A 22397-nucleotide genomic window follows, 5' to 3' on the forward strand; every position below is an offset into this window, starting at 1 on the left:
TCACCACCAGAGGTGAACATGGGAATATCATTTCACCACCAGAGGTGAACATGGGAATATGATGTCACCACCGGAGGTGAACATGGGAATATGATTTCACCACCAGAGGTGAACATGGGAATATGATTTCACCACCAGAGGTGAACATGGGAATATGATTTCACCACCGGAAGTAAACATGGTAATATGATTTCACCACCAGAGGTGAACATGGGAATATGATTTCACCACCAGAGGTGAACATGGGAATCTGATTTCACCACCAGAGGTGAACATGGGAATATGATTTCACCACCAGAGGTGAACATGGGAATATGATTTCAAAGCCGGAGGTAAACATGAGAATATGATTTCACAGCCAGAGGTGATCATGGGAATATGATTTCACTACAAGAGGTGAACATGGGAATATGATTTCAAAGCCGGAGGTGAACATGGGAATATGATTTCAAAGCCGGAGGTGAACGTGGGAATATGATTTCACCACCGGAGGTAAACATGAGAATATGATTTCAAAGCCGGAGGTGAACATGAGAATATGATTTCACAGCCGGAGGTAAACATGAAAATAGGATGTCACCACCGGAGGTGAACATGGGAATATGATTTCACAGCCAGAGGTGAACATGGGAATATGATTTCACAGCCAGAGGTGAACATGGGAATATGATTTCACCACCAGAGGTGAACATGGGAATATGATTTCACCACCAGAGGTGAACATGGGAATATGATTTCACTACAAGAGGTGAACATGGGAATATGATTTCACCACCGGAGGTGAACATGGGAATATGATTTCACCACCGGAGGTGAACATGGGAATATGATTTCACCACCGGAGGTGAACATGGGAATATGATTTCACCACAAGAGGTGAACATGGGAATATGATTTCACCACAAGAGGTGAACATGGGAATATGATTTCACAGCCAGAGGTGAACATGGGAATATGATTTCACAGCCAGAGGTGAACATGGGAATATGATTTCACCACCGGAGGTGAACATGGGAATATGATTTCACCACCGGAGGTGAACATGGGAATATGATTTCACAGCCAGAGGTGAACATGGGAATATGATTTCACCACCAGAGGTGAACATGGGAATATGATTTCACTACAAGAGGTGAACATGGGAATATGATTTCACCACCGGAGGTGAACACAAGAATATGATTTCACAGCCAGAGGTGAACATGGGAATATGATTTCACCACCAGAGGTGAACATGGGAATATGATTTCACTACAAGAGGTGAACATGGGATTATGATTTCACCACCGGAGGTGAACATGGGAATATGATTTCACAGCCAGAGGTGAACATGGGAATATGATTTCACCACCAGAGGTGAACATGGGAATATGATTTCACTACAAGAGGTGAACATGGGAATATGATTTCACCACCGGAGGTGAACATGGGAATATGATTTCACCACCGGAGGTGAACATGGGAATATGATTTCACCACCGGAGGTGAACATGGGAATATGATTTCACCACCGGAGGTGAACATGGGAATATGATTTCACAGCCAGAGGTGAACATGGGAATATGATTTCACAGCCAGAGGTGAACATGGGAATATGATTTCACCACCGGAGGTGAACATGGGAATATGATTTCACCACCGGAGGTGAACATGGGAATATGATTTCACCACCTGAGGTGAACATGGGAATATGATTTCACAGCCAGAGGTGAACATGGGAATGTGATTTCACAGCCAGAGGTGAACATGGGAATATGATTTCACCACAAGAGGTGAACATGGGAATATGATTTCACAGCCAGAGGTGAACATGGGAATGTGATTTCACAGCCAGAGGTGAACATGGGAATATGATTTCACCACCAGAGGTGAACATGGGAATATGATTTCACCACCAGAGGTGAACATGGGAATATGATTTCACTACAAGAGGTGAACATGGGAATATGATTTCCCCACCGGAGGTGAACATGGGAATATGATTTCACCACCGGAGGTGAACATGGGAATATGATTTCACCACCGGAGGTGAACATGGGAATATGATTTCACCACCAGAGGTGAACATGGGAATATGATTTCACAGCCAGAGGTGAACATGGGAATATGATTTCACCACCGGAGGTGAACATGGGAATATGATTTCACAGCCGGAGGTGAACATGGGAATATGATTTCACAGCCGGAGGTGAACATGGGAATATGATTTCACAGCCGGAGGTAAACATGAGAATATGATTTCACAGCCAGAGGTGATCATGAGAATATGATTTCACAGCCAGAGGTGAACATGGGAATATGATTTCAAAGCCGGAGGTGAACATGGGAATATGATTTCAAAGCCGGAGGTGAACGTGGGAATATGATTTTACCACCGGAGGTAAATATGAGAATATGATTTCAAAGCCGGAGGTGAACATGAGAATATGATTTCACAGCCGGAGGTAAACATGAGAATATGATTTCACCACCGGAGGTGAACATGAGAATATGATTTCACCACCGGAGGTGAACATGAGAATATGATTTCACCACCAGAAGTGAACATGAGAATATGATTTCACCACCGAAGGTGAACATGAGAATATGATTTCACCACCGAAGGTGAACATGAGAATATGATTTCACCACCGAAGGTGAACATGAGAATATGATTTCACAGCCAGAGGTGAACATGAGAATATGATTTCACAGCAGGAGGTGAACATGAGAATATGATTTCACAGCCGGAGGTGAACATGAGAATATGATTTCACAGCCGGAGGTGAACATGAGAATATGATTTCACAGCCGGAGGTGAACATGAGAATATGATTTCACAGCAGGAGATGAACATGAGAATATGATTTCACAGCAGGAGGTTAACATGAGAATATGATTTCACAGCCAGAGGTGAACATGAGAATATGATTTCACCACCGGAGGTGAACATGAGAATATGATTTCACCACCAGAAGTGAACATGAGAATATGATTTCACCACCGAAGGTGAACATGAGAATATGATTTCACCACCGAAGGTGAACATGAGAATATGATTTCACAGCCAGAGGTGAACATTAGAATATGATTTCAAAGCCGGAGGTGAACATGGGAATATGATTTCACAGCCGGAGGTGAACATGGGAATATGATTTCACAGCCGGAGGTGAACATGGGAATATGATTTCACAGCCGGAGGTGAACATGGGAATATGATTTCACAGCCGGAGGTGAACATGGGAATATGATTTCACCACCGGAGGTGAACATGGGAATATGATTTCACCACCGGAGGTGAACATGGGAATATGATTTCACAGCCGGAGGTGAACATGAGAATATGATTTCACAGCCGGAGGTGAACATGAGAATATGATTTCACAGCAGGAGGTGAACATGAGAATATGATTTCACAGCAGGAGGTGAACATGAGAATATGATTTCACAGCCGGAGGTGAACATGAGAATATGATTTCACAGCCGGAGGTGAACATGAGAATATGATTTCACAGCAGGAGGTGAACATGAGAATATGATTTCACAGCAGGAGGTGAACATGAGAATATGATTTCACAGCAGGAGGTGAACATGAGAATATGATTTCACAGCAGGAGGTGAACATGAGAATATGAGTTCACAGCAGGAGGTGAACATGAGAATATGATTTCACAGCCGGAGGTGAACATGAGAATATGATTTCACAGCCGGAGGTGAACATGAGAATATGATTTCACAGCAGGAGGTGAACATGAGAATATGAGTTCACAGCAGGAGGTGAACATGAGAATATGATTTCACAGCCGGAGGTGAACATGAGAATATGATTTCACAGCCGGAGGTGAACATGAGAATATGATTTCACAGCCGGAGGTGAACATGAGAATATGATTTCACAGCAGGAGGTGAACATGAGAATATGATTTCACAGCCGGAGGTGAACATGAGAATATGATTTCACAGCCGGAGGTGAACATGAGAATATGATTTCACAGCCGGAGGTGAACATGAGAATATGATTTCACAGCCGGAGGTGAACATGAGAATATGATTTCACAGCAGGAGGTGAACATGAGAATATGAGTTCACAGCAGGAGGTGAACATGAGAATATGATTTCACAGCAGGAGGTGAAAATGAGAATATGATTTCACAGCCGGAGGTGAACATGAGAATATGATTTCACAGCCGGAGGTGAACATGAGAATATGATTTCACAGCCGGAGGTGAACATGAGAATATGATTTCACAGCCGGAGGTGAACATGAGAATATGATTTCACAGCAGGAGGTGAACATGAGAATATGATTTCACAGCCGGAGGTGAACATGAGAATATGATTTCAACACCAGAGGTGAACATGGGAATATGATTTCACCACCGGAGGTGAACATGGGAATATGATTTCACCACCGGAGGTGAACATGGGAATATGATTTCACAGCCGGAGGTGAACATGAGAATATGATTTCACAGCCGGAGGTGAACATGAGAATATGATTTCACAGCCGGAGGTGAACATGAGAATATGATTTCACAACCGGAGGTGAACATGAGAATATGATTTCACAGCCGGAGGTGAACATGAGAATATGATTTCACAGCCGGAGGTGAACATGAGAATATGATTTCACCACCGGAGGTGAACATGAGAATATGATTTCACAGCCGGAGGTGAACATGAGAATATGATTTCACAGCCGGAGGTGAACATGAGAATATGATTTCACAGCCGGAGGTGAACATGAGAATATGATTTCACAGCCGGAGGTGAACATGAGAATATGATTTCACCACCGGAGGTGAACATGGGAATATGATTTCACAGCCAGAGGTGAACATGGGAATATGATTTCACAGCCAGAGGTGAACATGGGAATATGATTTCACCACCAGAGGTGAACATGGGAATATGATTTCACCACCAGAGGTGAACATGGGAATATGATTTCACTACAAGAGGTGAACATGGGAATATGATTTCCCCACCGGAGGTGAACATGGGAATATGATTTCACCACCGGAGGTGAACATGGGAATATGATTTCACCACCAGAGGTGAACATGGGAATATGATTTCACAGCCAGAGGTGAACATGGAAATATGATTTCACCACCGGAGGTGAACATGGGAATATGATTTCACAGCCGGAGGTGAACATGGGAATATGATTTCACAGCCGGAGGTGAACATGGGAATATGATTTCACAGCCGGAGGTAAACATGAGAATATGATTTCACAGCCAGAGGTGATCATGAGAATATGATTTCACAGCCAGAGGTGAACATGGGAATATGATTTCAAAGCCGGAGGTGAACATCGGAATATGATTTCAAAGCCGGAGGTGAACGTGGGAATATGATTTTACCACCGGAGGTAAACATGAGAATATGATTTCAAAGCCGGAGGTGAACATGAGAATATGATTTCACAGCCGGAGGTAAACATGAGAATATGATTTCACCACCGGAGGTGAACATGAGAATATGATTTCACCACCGGAGGTGAACATGAGAATATGATTTCACCACCGGAGGTGAACATGAGAATATGATTTCACCACCAGAAGTGAACATGAGAATATGATTTCACCACCGAAGGTGAACATGAGAATATGATTTCACCACCGAAGGTGAACATGAGAATATGATTTCACCACCGAAGGTGAACATTAGAATATGATTTCACAGCCAGAGGTGAACATTAGAATATGATTTCACAGCAGGAGGTGAACATGAGAATATGATTTCACAGCCGGAGGTGAACATGAGAATATGATTTCACAGCCGGAGGTGAACATGAGAATATGATTTCACAGCCGGAGGTGAACATGAGAATATGATTTCACAGCAGGAGGTGAACATGAGAATATGATTTCACAGCAGGAGGTGAACATGGGAATATGATTTCACAGCCAGAGGTGAACATGAGAATATGATTTCACAGCAGGAGGTGAACATGAGAATATGATTTCACAGCCGGAGGTGAACATGAGAATATGATTTCACCACCGAAGGTGAACATGAGAATATGATTTCACAGCCAGAGGTGAACATGAGAATATGATTTCAAAGCCGGAGGTGAACATGGGAATATGATTTCACAGCCGGAGGTGAACATGGGAATATGATTTCACAGCCGGAGGTGAACATGGGAATATGATTTCACAGCCGGAGGTGAACATGGGAATATGATTTCACAGCCGGAGCTGAACATGGGAATATGATTTCACCACCGGAGGTGAACATGGGAATATGATTTCACCACCGGAGGTGAACATGGGAATATGATTTCACAGCCAGAGGTGAACATGAGAATATGATTTCACAGCCGGAGGTGAACATGAGAATATGATTTCACAGCAGGAGGTGAACATGAGAATATGATTTCACAGCCGGAGGTGAACATGAGAATATGATTTCACAGCCGGAGGTGAACATGAGAATATGATTTCACAGCCGGAGGTGAACATGAGAATATGATTTCGCAGCAGGAGGTGAACATGAGAATATGATTTCACAGCAGGAGGTGAACATGAGAATATGATTTCACAGCCGGAGGTGAACATGAGAATATGATTTCACAGCCGGAGGTGAACATGAGAATATGATTTCACAGCAGGAGGTGAACATGAGAATATGATTTCACAGCAGGAGGTGAACATGAGAATATGATTTCACAGCAGGAGGTGAACATGAGAATATGATTTCACAGCCGGAGGTGAACATGAGAATATGATTTCACAGCCGGAGGTGAACATGAGAATATGATTTCACAGCCGGAGGTGAACATGAGAATATGATTTCACAGCAGGAGGTGAACATGAGAATATGAGTTCACAGCAGGAGGTGAACATGAGAATATGATTTCACAGCAGGAGGTGAACATGAGAATATGATTTCACAGCAGGAGGTGAACATGAGAATATGATTTCACAGCCGGAGGTGAACATGAGAATATGATTTCACAGCCGGAGGTGAACATGAGAATATGATTTCACAGCAGGAGGTGAACATGAGAATATGATTTCACAGCCGGAGGTGAACATGAGAATATGATTTCACAGCCGGAGGTGAACATGAGAATATGATTTCACAACCGGAGGTGAACATGAGAATATGATTTCACAGCCGGAGGGGAACATGAGAATATGATTTCACAGCAGGAGGTGAACATGAGAATATGATTTCACAGCCGGAGGTGAACATGAGAATATGATTTAACAGCCGGAGGTGAACATGAGAATATGATTTCACAGCCGGAGGTGAACATGAGAATATGATTTCACAGCAGGAGGTGAACATGAGAATATGATTTCACAGCCGGAGGTGAACATGAGAATATGATTTCACAGCCGGAGGTGAACATGAGAATATGATTTCACAGCCGGAGGTGAACATGAGAATATGATTTCAACACCAGAGGTGAACATGGGAATATGATTTCACCACCGGAGGTGAACATGGGAATATGATTTCACCACCGGAGGTGAACATGGGAATATGATTTCACAGCCGGAGGTGAACATGAGAATATGATTTCACAGCCGGAGGTGAACATGAGAATATGATTTCACAGCCGGAGATGAACATGAGAATATGATTTCACAGCCGGAGGTGAACATGAGAATATGATTTCACAGCTGGAGGTGAACATGAGAATATGATTTCACAGCCGGAGGTGAACATGAGAATATGATTTCACAGCCGGAGGTGAACATGAGAATATGATTTCACAGCCGGAGGTGAACATGAGAATATGATTTCACAGCCGGAGGTGAACATGAGAATATGATTTCACAGCCGGAGGTGAACATGAGAATATGATTTCACAGCCGGAGGTGAACATGAGAATATGATTTCACAGCCGGAGGTGAACATGAGAATATGATTTCACAGCCGGAGGTGAACATGAGAATATGATTTCACCACCGGAGGTGAACATGAGAATATGATTTCACAGCCGGAGGTGAACATGAGAATATGATTTCACAGCCGGAGGTGAACATGAGAATATGATTTCACAGCCGGAGGTGAACATGAGAATATGATTTCACAGCAGGAGGTGAACATGAGAATATGATTTCACAGCAGGAGGTGAACATGAGAATATGATTTCACAGCAGGAGGTGAACATGAGAATATGAGTTCACAGCAGGAGGTGAACATGAGAATATGATTTCACAGCAGGAGGTGAACATGAGAATATGATTTCACAGCAGGAGGTGAACATGAGAATATGATTTCACAGCCGGAGGTGAACATGAGAATATGATTTCACAGCCGGGGGTTAACATGAGAATATGATTTCACAGCAGGAGGTGAACATGAGAATATGATTTCACAGCCGGAGGTGAACATGAGAATATGATTTCAACACCGGAGGTGAACATGGGAATATGATTTCACCACCAGAGGTGAACATGGGAATATGATTTCACCACCGGAGGTGAACATGGGAATATGATTTCACAGCCAGAGGTGAACATGGGAATATGATTTCACCACCGGAGGTGAACATGGGAATATGATTTCACCACCGGAGGTGAACATGGGAATATGATTTCACAGCCAGAGGTGAACATGGGAATATGATTTCACCACCAGAGGTGAACATGGGAATATGATTTCACCACCGGAGGTGAACATGGGAATATGATTTCACCACCAGAGGTGAACATGGGAATATGATTTCACCACCAGAGGTGAACATGGGAATATGATTTCACCACCGGAGGTGAACATGGTAATATGATTTCCCCACCAGAGGTGAACATGGGAATATGATTTCACCACCAGAGGTGAACATGGGAATATGATTTCACCACCGGAGGTGAACATGGGAATATTATTTCACAGCCGGAGGTAAACATGAGAATATGATTTCACAGCCAGAGGTGATCATGGGAATATGATTTCACTACAAGAGGTGAACATGGGAATATGATTTCAAAGCCGGAGGTGAACATGGGAATATGATTTCAAAGCCGGAGGTGAACGTGGGAATATGATTTCACCACCGGAGGTAAACATGAGAATATGATTTCAAAGCCGGAGGTGAACATGAGAATATGATTTCAAAGCCGGAGGTGAACATGAGAATATGATTTCACAGCCGGAGGTAAACATGAGAATAGGATTTCACCACCGGAGGTGAACATGGGAATATGATTTCACAGCCAGAGGTGAACATGGGAATATGATTTCACAGCCAGAGGTGAACATGGGAATATGATTTCACGACCAGAGGTAAACATTGGAATATGATTTCACCACCAGAGGTGAACATGGGAATATGATTTCACTACAAGAGGTGAACATGGGAATATGATTTCCCCACCGGAGGTGAACATGGGAATATGATTTCACCACCGGAGGTGAACATGGGAATATGATTTCACCACCAGAGGTGAACATGAGAATATGATTTCACAGCCAGAGGTGAACATGGGAATATGATTTCACAGCCAGAGGTGAACATGGGAATATGATTTCACAGCCAGAGGTAAACATGGGAATATGATTTCACAGCCAGAGGTGAACATGGGAATATGATTTCAAAGCCGGAGGTGAACATGGGAATATGATTTCAAAGCCGGAGGTGAACGTGGGAATATGATTTTACCACCGGAGGTAAACATGAGAATATGATTTCAAAGCCGGAGGTGAACATGAGAATATGATTTCACAGCCGGTGGTAAACATGAGAATATGATTTCACCACCGGAGGTGAACATGAGAATATGATTTCACCACCGGAGGTGAACATGAGAATATGATTTCACCACCGGAGGTGAACATGAGAATATGATTTCACCACCAGAAGTGAACATGAGAATATGATTTCACCACCGAAGGTGAACATGAGAATATGATTTCACCACCGAAGGTGAACATGAGAATATGATTTCACCACCGAAGGTGAACATGAGAATATGATTTCACCACCGAAGGTGAACATGAGAATATGATTTCACAGCCAGAGGTGAACATGAGAATATGATTTCACAGCAGGAGGTGAACATGAGAATATGATTTCACAGCCGGAGGTGAACATGAGAATATGATTTCACAGCCGGAGGTGAACATGAGAATATGATTTCACAGCCGGAGGTGAACATGAGAATATGATTTCACAGCAGGAGGTGAACATGAGAATATGATTTCACAGCAGGAGGTGAACATGAGAATATGATTTCACAGCCGGAGGTGAACATGAGAATATGATTTCACAGCCGGAGGTGAACATGGGAATATGATTTCACAGCCAGAGATGAACATGGGAATATGATTTCACAGCCAGAGGTGAACATGAGAATATGATTTCACCACCGGAGGTGAACATGAGAATATGATTTCACCACCAGAAGTGAACATGAGAATATGATTTCACCACCGAAGGTGAACATGAGAATATGATTTCACCACCAGAAGTGAACATGAGAGTATGATTTCACCACCGAAGGTGAACATGGGAATATGATTTCATAGCCAGAGGTGAACATGAGAATATGATTTCACCACCAGAAGTGAACATGAGAATATGATTTCACCACCGAAGGTGAACATGAGAATATGATTTCACCACCAGAAGTGAACATGAGAATATGATTTCACCACCGAAGGTGAACATGAGAATATGATTTCACAGCCAGAGGTGAACATGAGAATATGATTTCACCACCAGAAGTGAACATGAGAATATGATTTCACCACCGAAGGTGAACATTGGAATATGATTTCACCACCAGAAGTGAACATGAGAATATGATTTCACCACCGAAGGTGAACATGAGAATATGATTTCACCACCGAAGGTGAACATGAGAATATGATTTCACAGCCAGAGGTGAACATGAGAATATGATTTCAAAGCCGGAGGTGAACATGGCAATATGATTTCACAGCCGGAGGTGAACATGGGAATATGATTTCACAGCCGGAGGTGAACATGGGAATATGATTTCACAGCCGGAGGTGAACATGGGAATATGATTTCACAGCCGGAGGTGAACATGGGAATATGATTTCACAGCCGGAGGTGAACATGGGAATATGATTTCACCACCGGAGGTGAACATGGGAATATGATTTCACCACCGGAGGTGAACATGGGAATATGATTTCACCACCGGAGGTGAACATGGGAATATGATTTCACAGCCGGAGGTGAACATGAGAATATGATTTCACAGCCGGAGGTGAACATTAGAATATGATTTCACAGCAGGAGGTGAACATGAGAATATGATTTCACAGCCGGAGGTGAACATGAGAATATGATTTCACAGCCGGAGGTGAACATGAGAATATGATTTCACAGCCGGAGGTGAACATGAGAATATGATTTCACAGCAGGAGGTGAACATGAGAATATGATTTCACAGCAGGAGGTGAACATGAGAATATGATTTCACAGCCGGAGGTGAATATGAGAATATGATTTCACAGCCGGAGGTGAACATGAGAATATGATTTCACAGCAGGAGGTGAACATGAGAATATGAGTTCACAGCAGGAGGTGAACATGAGAATATGATTTCACAGCAGGAGGTGAACATGAGAATATGATTTCACAGCCGGAGGTGAACATGAGAATATGATTTCACAGCCGGAGGTGAACATGAGAATATGATTTCACAGCCGGAGGTGAACATGAGAATATGATTTCACAGCCGGAGGTGAACATGAGAATATGATTTCACAGCCGGAGGTGAACATGAGAATATGATTTCACAGCCGGAGGTGAACATGAGAATATGATTTCACAGCCGGAGGTGAACATGAGAATATGATTTCACAGCAGGAGGTGAACATGAGAATATGATTTCACAGCCGGAGGTGAACATGAGAATATGATTTCACAGCAGGAGGTGAACATGAGAATATGATTTCACAGCCGGAGGTGAACATGAGAATATGATTTCACAGCCGGAGGTGAACATGAGAATATGATTTCACAGCCGGAGGTGAACATGAGAATATGATTTCACAGCCGGAGGTGAACATGAGAATATGATTTCACAGCAGGAGGTGAACATGAGAATATGATTTCACAGCCGGAGGTGAACATGAGAATATGATTTCACAGCCGGAGGTGAACATGAGAATATGATTTCACTGCCAGTGATATAGGGACAGGCGAAACAATATCCCCAGTATATCAACAACCGGCAAAACAACATCGCAGCGAAACAGCAGCAGGCGAAACCATATGAGGTAAGTGAAAAACATTACGTGGTATATAGCTTCGCCGGTAGATCATATATGATGTATATTAAGGGCACCATAAGACACTGGCGGCTACACCTTATTCTATTATATTCTCACTCTTTCTTCCTGACTTTTAAGGAACGGAATATTAATCAAATTAAATAAATGTGTAAAAAAAAAAAAAATGAATTGCTGTTATCTTAAATTAACAAAATGGGCAAAAAAAAAAAAAATGAATTATTGCATGCGCTTGAAAATGAATTGCTGCAATCTTAATCAAATTAACAAAATGGGGGAAAAAAATGAATTGCTGCAATCTTAAATTAAAAAAATGTGGAAACAAATTAATTGCAGAAATCTTATTAAGATTGCAGCAATTCATTTTTTTCTTTTGCCCATTTTTTTAATTAAAAAATTTAAAAAATGGGTAAAACTAAAAATGGATTGCCCCAATCTTAATCAAATTAAAAAAATGGACAAAAAAAATGGATTACTGCAATCTTAATCAAATTAAAAAAATTGGGGGAAAAAATTGATTGCTGCAATCTTAATCAAATTTATAAAATGGGCATAAAAAAATGAATTGATGTAAAACTGCAATCTTAATCAAATTACCCAAATGGGCATAAAAAAAATGAATTACTGCAATCTTAATCAAATTAACAAAATGGGCAAAAAAATCAATTGCTGCAATCTTAATCAAATTAAAAAATGGGGCAAAAAAATGGACTGCTGCAATCTTAATCAAACAAACAAAATGGGGGTAAAATATGAATTGCTGGAATCTTAATCAAATTAAAAAAATGGGCATAAAAAAAATGAATGGCTGCAATCTTAATCAAATTAAAAACTGTGTAAAAAAATGAATTGTTGCAATCTTAATCAAATTAAAAAATGTGTAAAAAAATGAATTGCTGCAATCTTAATCAAATTAAAAAAATGTGTAAAAAAATGAATTGCTGCAATCTTAATAAAATTAAAAAATGTGTAAAAAAATGAATTGCTGCAATCTTAATCAAATTAAAAAATGTGTAAAAAAATGAATTGCTGCAATCTTAATCAAATTAAAAAATGTGTAAAAAAATGAATTGCTGCAATCTTAATAAAATTAAAAAAATGGGCATAAAAAAATCAATTGTTGCAATCTTAACCAAATTAAAAAAAATGTGTAAAAAAATGAAATGCTGCAATCTTAATCAAATTAAAAAAATGGGGAAAAATATGAATTGCTGCAATCTTAAAAAAAAATGTTTAAAAAAATGAATTGCTGCAATCTTAATCAAATTAAAAAAATGTGTAAAAAACTGAATTGCAATCTTAATCAAATTAAAAAAATGTTTAAAAAACTGAATTGCTGCAATCTTAATCAAATTAAAAAAATGTGTAAAAAAATTAATTGATGCAATCTTACCCAAATTAACAAAATGTGTAAAAAATGAATTGCTGCAATCTTAATCAAATTAAAAAAATGGGCATAAAAATGAATTGTTACAATCTTAATCAAATTAAAAAAATGGGCATAAAAAAAATGAATTGCTGCAATCTGACTCAAATTAAAAAAATGGGGGAAAAAATGAATTGCTGAAATCTTAATCAAATTAAAAAAATGGGCATAAAAAAATGAATTGCTGCAATCTTAATCAAATTAAAAAAATGGGCATAAAAAAATGAATTGCTGCAATCTTAATCAAATTAAAAAAATGGGCATAAAAAAATGAATTGCTGCAATCTTTATCAAATTAAAAAAATGGGCATAAAAAAAATGAATTGTTGCAATCTTAATCAAATTAAAAAAATGGGCATAAAAAAATGAATTGCTGCAATCTTAATCAAATTAAAAAAATGGGCATAAAAAAATGAATTGCTGCAATCTTAATCAAATTAAAAAAATGGGCATAAAAAAATGAATTGCTGCAATCTTAATCAAATTAAAAAAATGGGCATAAAAAAATGAATTGCTGCAATCTTTATCAAATTAAAAAAATGGGCATAAAAAAATGAATTGCTGCAATCTTAAATTAAAAAAATGGGCATAAAAAAATGAATTGCTGCAATCTTAATCAAATTAAAAAAATGGGCATAAAAAATGAATTGCTGCAATCTTAATCAAATTAAAAAAATGGGCATAAAAAAATGAATTGTTGCAATCTTAATCAAATTAAAAAAATGGGCATAAACAACGAATTGTTGTAATCTAAATCAAATTAAAAAAAATGGGAGAAAAAATGAATTACTGGAATCTTAATCAAATAAAAAAAATGAATTGTTGCAATCTTAATCAAATCAAAAAAATGGGCATAAAAATATGAATTGATGCAATCTTAATCAAATTAAAAAAATGGGGGGGAAAAATGAATTGCTGGAATCTTAATCAAATTAAAAAAATGGGCATAAAAAAATGAATTGATGCAATCTTTATCAAATAAAAAAAATAGGCATAAAAAAAATGAATTGATGCAATCTTTATCAAATTAAAAAAATGGGCATAAAAAAATGAATTGATGCAATCTTAATCAAATTAACAAAATGGGGGGAAAAAATGAATTGCTGGAATCTTAATCAAATTAAAAAAAATGGGCATAAAAATATGAATTGATGGATTCTTAATCAAATTAAAAAAATGGGCATAAAAAAATGAATTGTTGCAATCTTAAACAAATTAAAAAAATGGGCATAAAAAAATGAATTGCTGCAATCCGACTCAAATTCGAAAAATGGGGGAAAAAATTAATTGCTGCAATCTTAATCAAATTAAAAAAATGGGCATAAAAAAATGAATTGCTGCAATCTTAATCAAATTAAAAAAATGGTCATAAAAAAATGAATTGTTACAATCTTAAACAAATTAAAAAAATGGGCATAAAAAAAATGAATTGCTGCAATCTGACTCAAATTAAAAAAATGTGTAAAAAAATTTATTGCTGCAATCTTAATCAAATTAAAAAAAATGGGCATAAACAACGAATTGTTGCAATCTTAATCAAATTAAAAAAATGGGCATGAAAAAAAATGAATTGATGGATTCTTAATCAAATTAAAAAAATAGGCATAAAAAAAATGAATTGTTGCAATCTTAATCAAATTAAAAAAATGGGCATAAAAAAAATGAATTGATGAAATCTTAATCAAATTAAAAAAATGGGCATAAAAAAATGAATTGTTGCAATCTTAATCAAATTAAAAAAAATGGGCATAAACAACGAATTGTTGCAATCTTAATCAAATCTAAAAAATGGTCATAAAAAATGAATTGTTGCAATCTTAATCAAATTAAAAAATGGGCATAAAAATGAATTGATGCAATCTTAATCAAATTAAAAAAAATTGGGGGAAAAATGAATTACTGGAATCTTAATCAAATAAAAAAAATGAATTGTTGCAATCTTAATCAAATCAAAAAAATGGGCATAAAAATGAATTGATGCAATCTTAATCAAATTAAAAAAAATGGGGGGGAAAATGAATTGCTGGAATATAAATCAAATTAAAAAAATGGGCATAAAAATATGAATTGATGCAATCTTAATCAAATTAAAAAAATGGGCATAAAAAAAATGAATTGTTGCAATCTTAATCAAATTTAAAAAAATGGGCATAAACAACGAATTGTTGCAATCTTAATCAAATTTTAAAAATGGGCATAAAAAATGAATTGTTGCAATCTTAATCAAATTAAAAAAATGGGCATAAAAAACGAATTGCTGGAATCTTAATCAAATAAAAAAAATGGGCATAAAAATTGAATTGATGCAATCTTAATCAAATAAAAAAAATGCGCATAAAAAAATGAATTGTTGCAATCTTAATCAAATTAAAAAAATGGGCATAAAAAATGAATTGTTGCAATCTTAATCAAATAAAAAAAATGGGCATAAAAATTGAATTGATGCAATCTTAATCAAATCAAAAAAATGGGCATAAAAAAATGAATTGATGCAATCTCAATCAAATCAAAAAAATGGGCATAAAAAATGAATTGATGCAATCTTAATCAAATTTAAAAAATGGGCATAAAAATTGAATTGATGCAATCTTAATCAAATTAAAAAAAATGGGAGAAAAAATGAATTACTGGAATCTTAATCAAATAAAAAAATGAATTGTTGCAATCTTAATCAAATCAAAAAAATGGGCATAAAAAAATGAATTGTTGCAATCTTAATCAAATTAAAAAAATGGGCATAAAAAACGAATTGCTGCAATCTTAATCAAATAAAAAAAATGGGCATAAAAATTGAATTGATGCAATCTTAATCAAATAAAAAAAATGGGGGGAAAAATGAATTGATGCAATCTTAATCAAATTAAAAAAATGGGGGGAAAAATGAATTGCTGGAATCTTAATCAAATAAAAAAAATGAATTGATGCAATCTTAATCAAATTAAAAAAATGGCCATAAAAAATGAATTGCTGGAATCTTAATCAAATTAAAAAAATGGGCATAAAAAAAATGAATTGTTGCAATCTTAATCAAATTAAAAAAATGGGCATAAAAAAATGAATTGATGCAATCTTAATCAAATTTAAAAAATGGGCATAAAAAATGAATTGCTGGAATCTTAATCAAATAAAAAAAAATGGGCATAAAAAAAATGAATTGATGCAATCTTAATCAAATTAAAAAAATGGGCATAAAAAAATGAATTGTTGCAATCTTAAATTAAAAAAAAATGGGGGGAAAAAAATGAAATTAACAATATGGGCAAAAAGAAAAAAAAATCCTTACCAAGGTATTTATACTTAGATTCTCTGTTACGCCAAGCTAAGAGTTTTGAATAAGCATGTTGGAATAAGATTTTAGTACTCCATAATTCAAGAGCTAATTTGTGCATAGTCACAATCACCGGACTCCTGTTCTGAGTAGCTTGCAACACTGGCAAATAATCATATTCATCTCTAAAAAAAGAAATAAAAAATTTGAATTATTTTTTAAAGAAATATCCAAAATATTCTTTTGAATTATTACTGTCATAACTAGTATCCATTGTTACTCAAGAGGAAAGTAGCTTAATGAGTTAAAGATAACACAGCAAACTGTGTTCCAATCAGATTAGATTTAATTACATTCACTTTTGTGCAAATGATGTTGAGAAAAGTATGAATTCTCAAAATTTCTTTCAAACATTTTTAAATAACAGTAGTTATATCATGTCATTATAAGAGTGTTTTATTAGAAAACACTAGTTTTAAAAGCGTTTTCTCAGATGAAATAAATCATATAAGATTAGAGATACCTACCTTTTTATTTAGTTTAATTAAAATTTACATCCTTTGTAATAGTTTATAAGAATATTCACATAATGCTCCACTATTTTTGATTTATTATTGTGAAATGAAGATTACACAATAATAAATCAAAAATAGTAATGCCATGACACATGTAAATATTTATGATTTAAAACAAAAAAAAACATGAAAAAAAAAACACTCAGTACTTATTTTTTATTTATTACTAGCAGTTCAGTCTGGCGTTGCTCAGGCCCTATGTTATTAACTTTATATGCATATATATATATATATATATATATATATATATATATATATATATATATATATATACTAGCAAAAGTACCCATCGTTGACTGGGTTCAAAAACAGCCAACAGAAAATGGACTCTGATTTATCAAAGTATGATACGTTATGAAAAGGAAGAGTTGTAAAAAGGTAGCTTCGAATTTGGGGGTATCAAAACCAAAGCAAAATATGATGAAAGTAAAAATAAAATAGATAGACCCCATAATTTATTATACCATACCTGTTCACACTGAAACACTTATCACAATATTCTGTGGATCTATATTAAAAAGACCCTGTTAAACGTTGTGACATATTTACATTCTATGGAGGTCAGACACGAACGAACACCCAATAATTTTATTATACCATATTTCTTCAAACTGAAACATAATTATCAAAGTATACTTACGCAGATAGATATGAAAAGTTTTTATTAAAGTTTGTGCCTATTTCCATTCTATGGAAGCCGGGTGCGAATGCAGACCCCACAATTTTATTATACCATCCCTATTTAAGTTAAAACATACTTATCAAAGTATTATTATCTACATCTATATCAAAAACACTTGTAAACGTGTTTTTTTAATTTTTTATTTCCATACTTTGTGGACCAGGCGTGTACGCAGACACCACAATTTTAATCATTATGCCAGATCAAACATATTCATTCCTGTCTCTCTATACATCTTCTATCATTATATGTGATCAGTTTTCTATAATAGTCAACCATATAGGAGCCTATTCGTGACCAGACACACACACACGTTCATGTTTATATTATAGATGTATATATACATTAATTAATAAGTTAATAACTTTATATGCATATGTACATATTATAAGTTTGTACTCATGTACAGATAATCTATATTTAAAATTTCTAGTGTGCCAAATTTCGAGTCCGTAGATAAAAATTGACAGAGTAGTTTGCTAAGGAAATGTACACACACACACAAACAGACAATATTATTTTAATAGATACGGAGACAACCTTTCTAGGGCAATTGCTCTTGACATATCTAAGGCCTTTGATAGGGTATGGCATAAAGGTTTACTTCATAAGATCTCTAGCTATGGTATAGCTGGAAATGTCTTCTCAATTATTAAATCATTTCTTTCTGATAGGTTCATAAGAGTAGTAGTTGAGGGGCAAAAATCAGAAGCTCACAGTATTAATGCCCGTGTCCCTCAGGGGTCCATCCTGGGCCCAACTCTTTTCCTGATCTACATTAATGATCTTCCAAATCACATCCTTACATCATTTGTAGACATTTATGCTGACGACACTACCATTTATGGTAGCACATCTAAGACAGTAAACAACCAAGTTCTCTCCAATTCTCTCTCCTCTGATCTTGAGCATGTAGTACAATGGGGAAAGGAGTGGCTGGTTACTTTTAATGCATCTAAAACCAAGCTTCTCTCTTTACATCATCAACATTCTGATCCACATCTGGCATCAATTGAAATGAATGGCTCTCGTCTTCAGGAGGCCTCAAGTTTTGACAAGCTTCTTGGCTTGACCATTACTCCTGATCTTAAATGGACCACGTACATAAAATCTGTTGCCAAAGCCGCTGGAAAAATGGTGGGATCTTTCTATCGATCCAGTAGATATCTCACTGCTGATGCAATTCTCTATCTATATAAGAGCCAGGTACGTCCAAGGATGGAATACTGTTGCCACATCTGGGCAGGAGCTGCTAGAAAGGACTTGTTCTGCCTTGATAGAGTTCAAAATAGACTTCGTAGCTTCGTAGGAGATGTCCTTTTCTCTTCCTTGCAACCTCTATCTCACAGAAGAGATGTTGCGAGTTTGTCTCTGATGTATCGTTATTTTCATGGAAAGTGTTCGACTGAACTTCAATCTATGGTCCTCCCTCGCCAAACTTTCACAAGAAACACTCGTCTAGTTGTAAACACTATCAATAATTCCCCCCACTCTTTATCTGTGCCTAAACCTAAACGTAGATTCCATGAACAAAGCTTTTTTATTAGAACTGCACGCCTGGTGAATTTTCTTCCGTTTTCCTGCTTTCCGGCTGACTACAATATGGTTATGTTCAAGTCTAACGTAAATAAGTTCTTGATAAGCCGTTCCATATAAGTTATCAAATTTAACAAATTTTCATTACTAATGATTATTATATTGTCCAATTTCTACTGTACACTCTTTAACCCTTATCATTGAGTGGCCTCTTGGCCTTGGCCTATGAAAAAAAAAAAAAAAAAGAAAAAGTCCAATGTGAACAAGTTCTAATTGAATCGTCCCCCTAAGTAATCCAAGTTACCAAATTCCCACTGTTTACTATGCTAAAATCACAATGACTTATGTATACCTATTAACCCTTATCCTCGAGTGGCCTCTGGGCCTTGATAAGTGGTGACACCCATGTAAAAAAAAAAAAAAAAAAAAATAGATATAATAGCTTGATTAATTAACCATTAACCTCAAACCCAAAGTTATTTGTTAATTTACTATTATTCTCAAATCCAAACTTACTTATTATTAATTCACTATTAATCTCAACCCAAAATTATTTGGTATTAATTTACTATTGCTCTCAACTCCAAACCTATTTACTATTAATCTCAACCCAAAATTATTTGCTATCAATGTACTATTGATCTTAACTCAACACTTATTTACTAATAATTCACTATTAATCTCAAACCAAAAATTATTTGCTATTAATTTACAATTACTCTCAACTCAAAACCTATTCACTATTAATCTCAAACCAAAAATTATTTGTTACTAATTTCCTATTGTTCTCAACTAGAAAACTTACTATTAAGTCACTATTAATCTCAAGCTGAAAACTATTTGCTACATATTTACTATTGTTTTTAACTCCAAACTATATTACTCTTAATTCACTATTAATCTCAAACCGAAAATTATTTGCTATAAATTTACAATTACCCTCAACACCAAGTTTATTTACTACTTGCATTTCTGCCCGGCTTTGCTCAGGCCCTATGTACTGTTCATAACTTGCCCTACATGTGAATATACTTTATGTAAGATTTCAAATGTTTAGACCAAAATTTGTCTGAGTAATTTTGTAGAGGCCGCAGAGGTCAATTTTTTAAAACTTTGATCCCAATTTTGACCACTTAACATTTATTATTTTTGCCTCAAATTAAAATAGAAAGTTTTAGCCATATCCAGGTTACCTACATCTAAAATTTCAAGTCTTTAGACCTAAAATTGGGAAAGTATTTGGTAGAATCTTCAAAGGTCAACTCTTTCAACTTTGACCTTTTGGCAGCCAAATTTTCACCCCAAAGCTGATTAAAATGCTTGCCGCATGTCTGAATACTTGTTTTGTATAAATTTCAGATGTTTCAATACAAAATTTGCTCAATAGTTTGCTAGACATCAAAAATGTCAAATCTTTTAAGCTTTGACCCCTTAGAAGCTCAAATTTTGGACCCAAACCTATTAAAAAGCTTGCCCTATCTCTGAATACCCTTTATGTACAATTTCAAACGTTTAGACCAGAAATTTGCTGAATAATTTGGTAGAGACACCAGATGTCAATATGTTTTTTTTAATTTTAACCCACTTTTGATTCCTTAACATTTATTTTATTAGGCTCAAATCGAATTAAAAAGTTTGATCCATGTCCAAGTAACCTACATTTAAGATTTCAAGTGTTTAGACCCAAAATTGGCGGAGGAGTTTTGTAGAGTTTTCAAAGGCCAAATCGTTCAATTTTGATCCCTCGACAGCCAAATTTCTGGCTGAAAACTGATGAAAGAGATCTTCCCAAATCTCAATAGCCATTATGTCTAATCTCGAGTCTCTAGACTGAAAATTGACAAAGTGATTTGGTACACAAACACACACTAACATTTTAACTTTAATAGATAGATAGATATAGATAGATTAATTCACCATTAATCTCAAACCCAAAATTATTTGCTGTTAATTTACTATTCTACTCAATCCAAACTTATTTACTATTAATTCACTATTAATCTAATACCCAAAATTATTTATTTATGTTTTTTTTTTTTTACTTAGGCATCACCACTTATCATTTGTGTAATTGAGATGAGTACTTTTGATTTAGTATTGTGTAATGGAGATGAGTAATTTTGATTTAGTATTGTGTAATGGAGATGAGTAATTTTGATTTAGTATTGTGTAATGGAGATGAGTATTTTTGATTTAGTATTGTGTAATGGAGATGAATGATTTTGATTTAGTATTGTGTAATGGAGATGAGTGATTTTGATTTAGTATTGTGTAATGGAGATGAGTAATTTTGATTTAGTATTGTGTAATGGAGATGAGTAATTTTGATTTAGTATTGTGTAATGGAGATGAGTAATTTTGATTTAGTATTGTGTAATGGAGATGAATGATTTTGATTTAGTATTGTGTAATGGAGATGAGTGATTTTGATTTAGTATTGTGTAATGGAGATGAGTAATTTTGATTTAGTATTGTGTAATGGAGATGAGTAATTTTGATTTAGTATTGTGTAATGGAGATGAGTGATTTTGATTTAGTATTGTGTAATGGAGATGAGTGATTTTGATTTAGTATTGTGTAATGGAGATGAGTATTTTTGATTTAGTATTGTGTAATGGAGATGAGTATTTTTGATTTAGTATTGTGTAATGGAGATGAGTAATTTTGATTTAGTATTGTGTAATGGAGATGAGTACTTTT

At 36.0% G+C, this 22397-nt stretch overlaps 1 protein-coding gene across 1 annotated transcript in view; it reads right to left on the reverse strand.

Moving 5' to 3' along the window:
- The window catches only part of LOC145269027 (protein prenyltransferase alpha subunit repeat-containing protein 1-like), a 205059-nt gene that overhangs the window by 135588 nt on the left and 47074 nt on the right, over nt 1–22397 (reverse strand). The window contains exon 2 of the mRNA XM_080124608.1: nt 16920–17089. Coding sequence (XP_079980734.1) covers nt 16920–17089 — 170 coding nt within the window. The remainder of the gene's footprint in view (nt 1–16919; nt 17090–22397) is intronic.

This window comes from Euprymna scolopes, chromosome 4, assembly GCF_053919585.1.
Source record: "Euprymna scolopes isolate OS-2025 chromosome 4, ASM5391958v1, whole genome shotgun sequence".
Lineage (NCBI taxonomy): Eukaryota > Metazoa > Mollusca > Cephalopoda > Sepiida > Sepiolidae > Euprymna > Euprymna scolopes.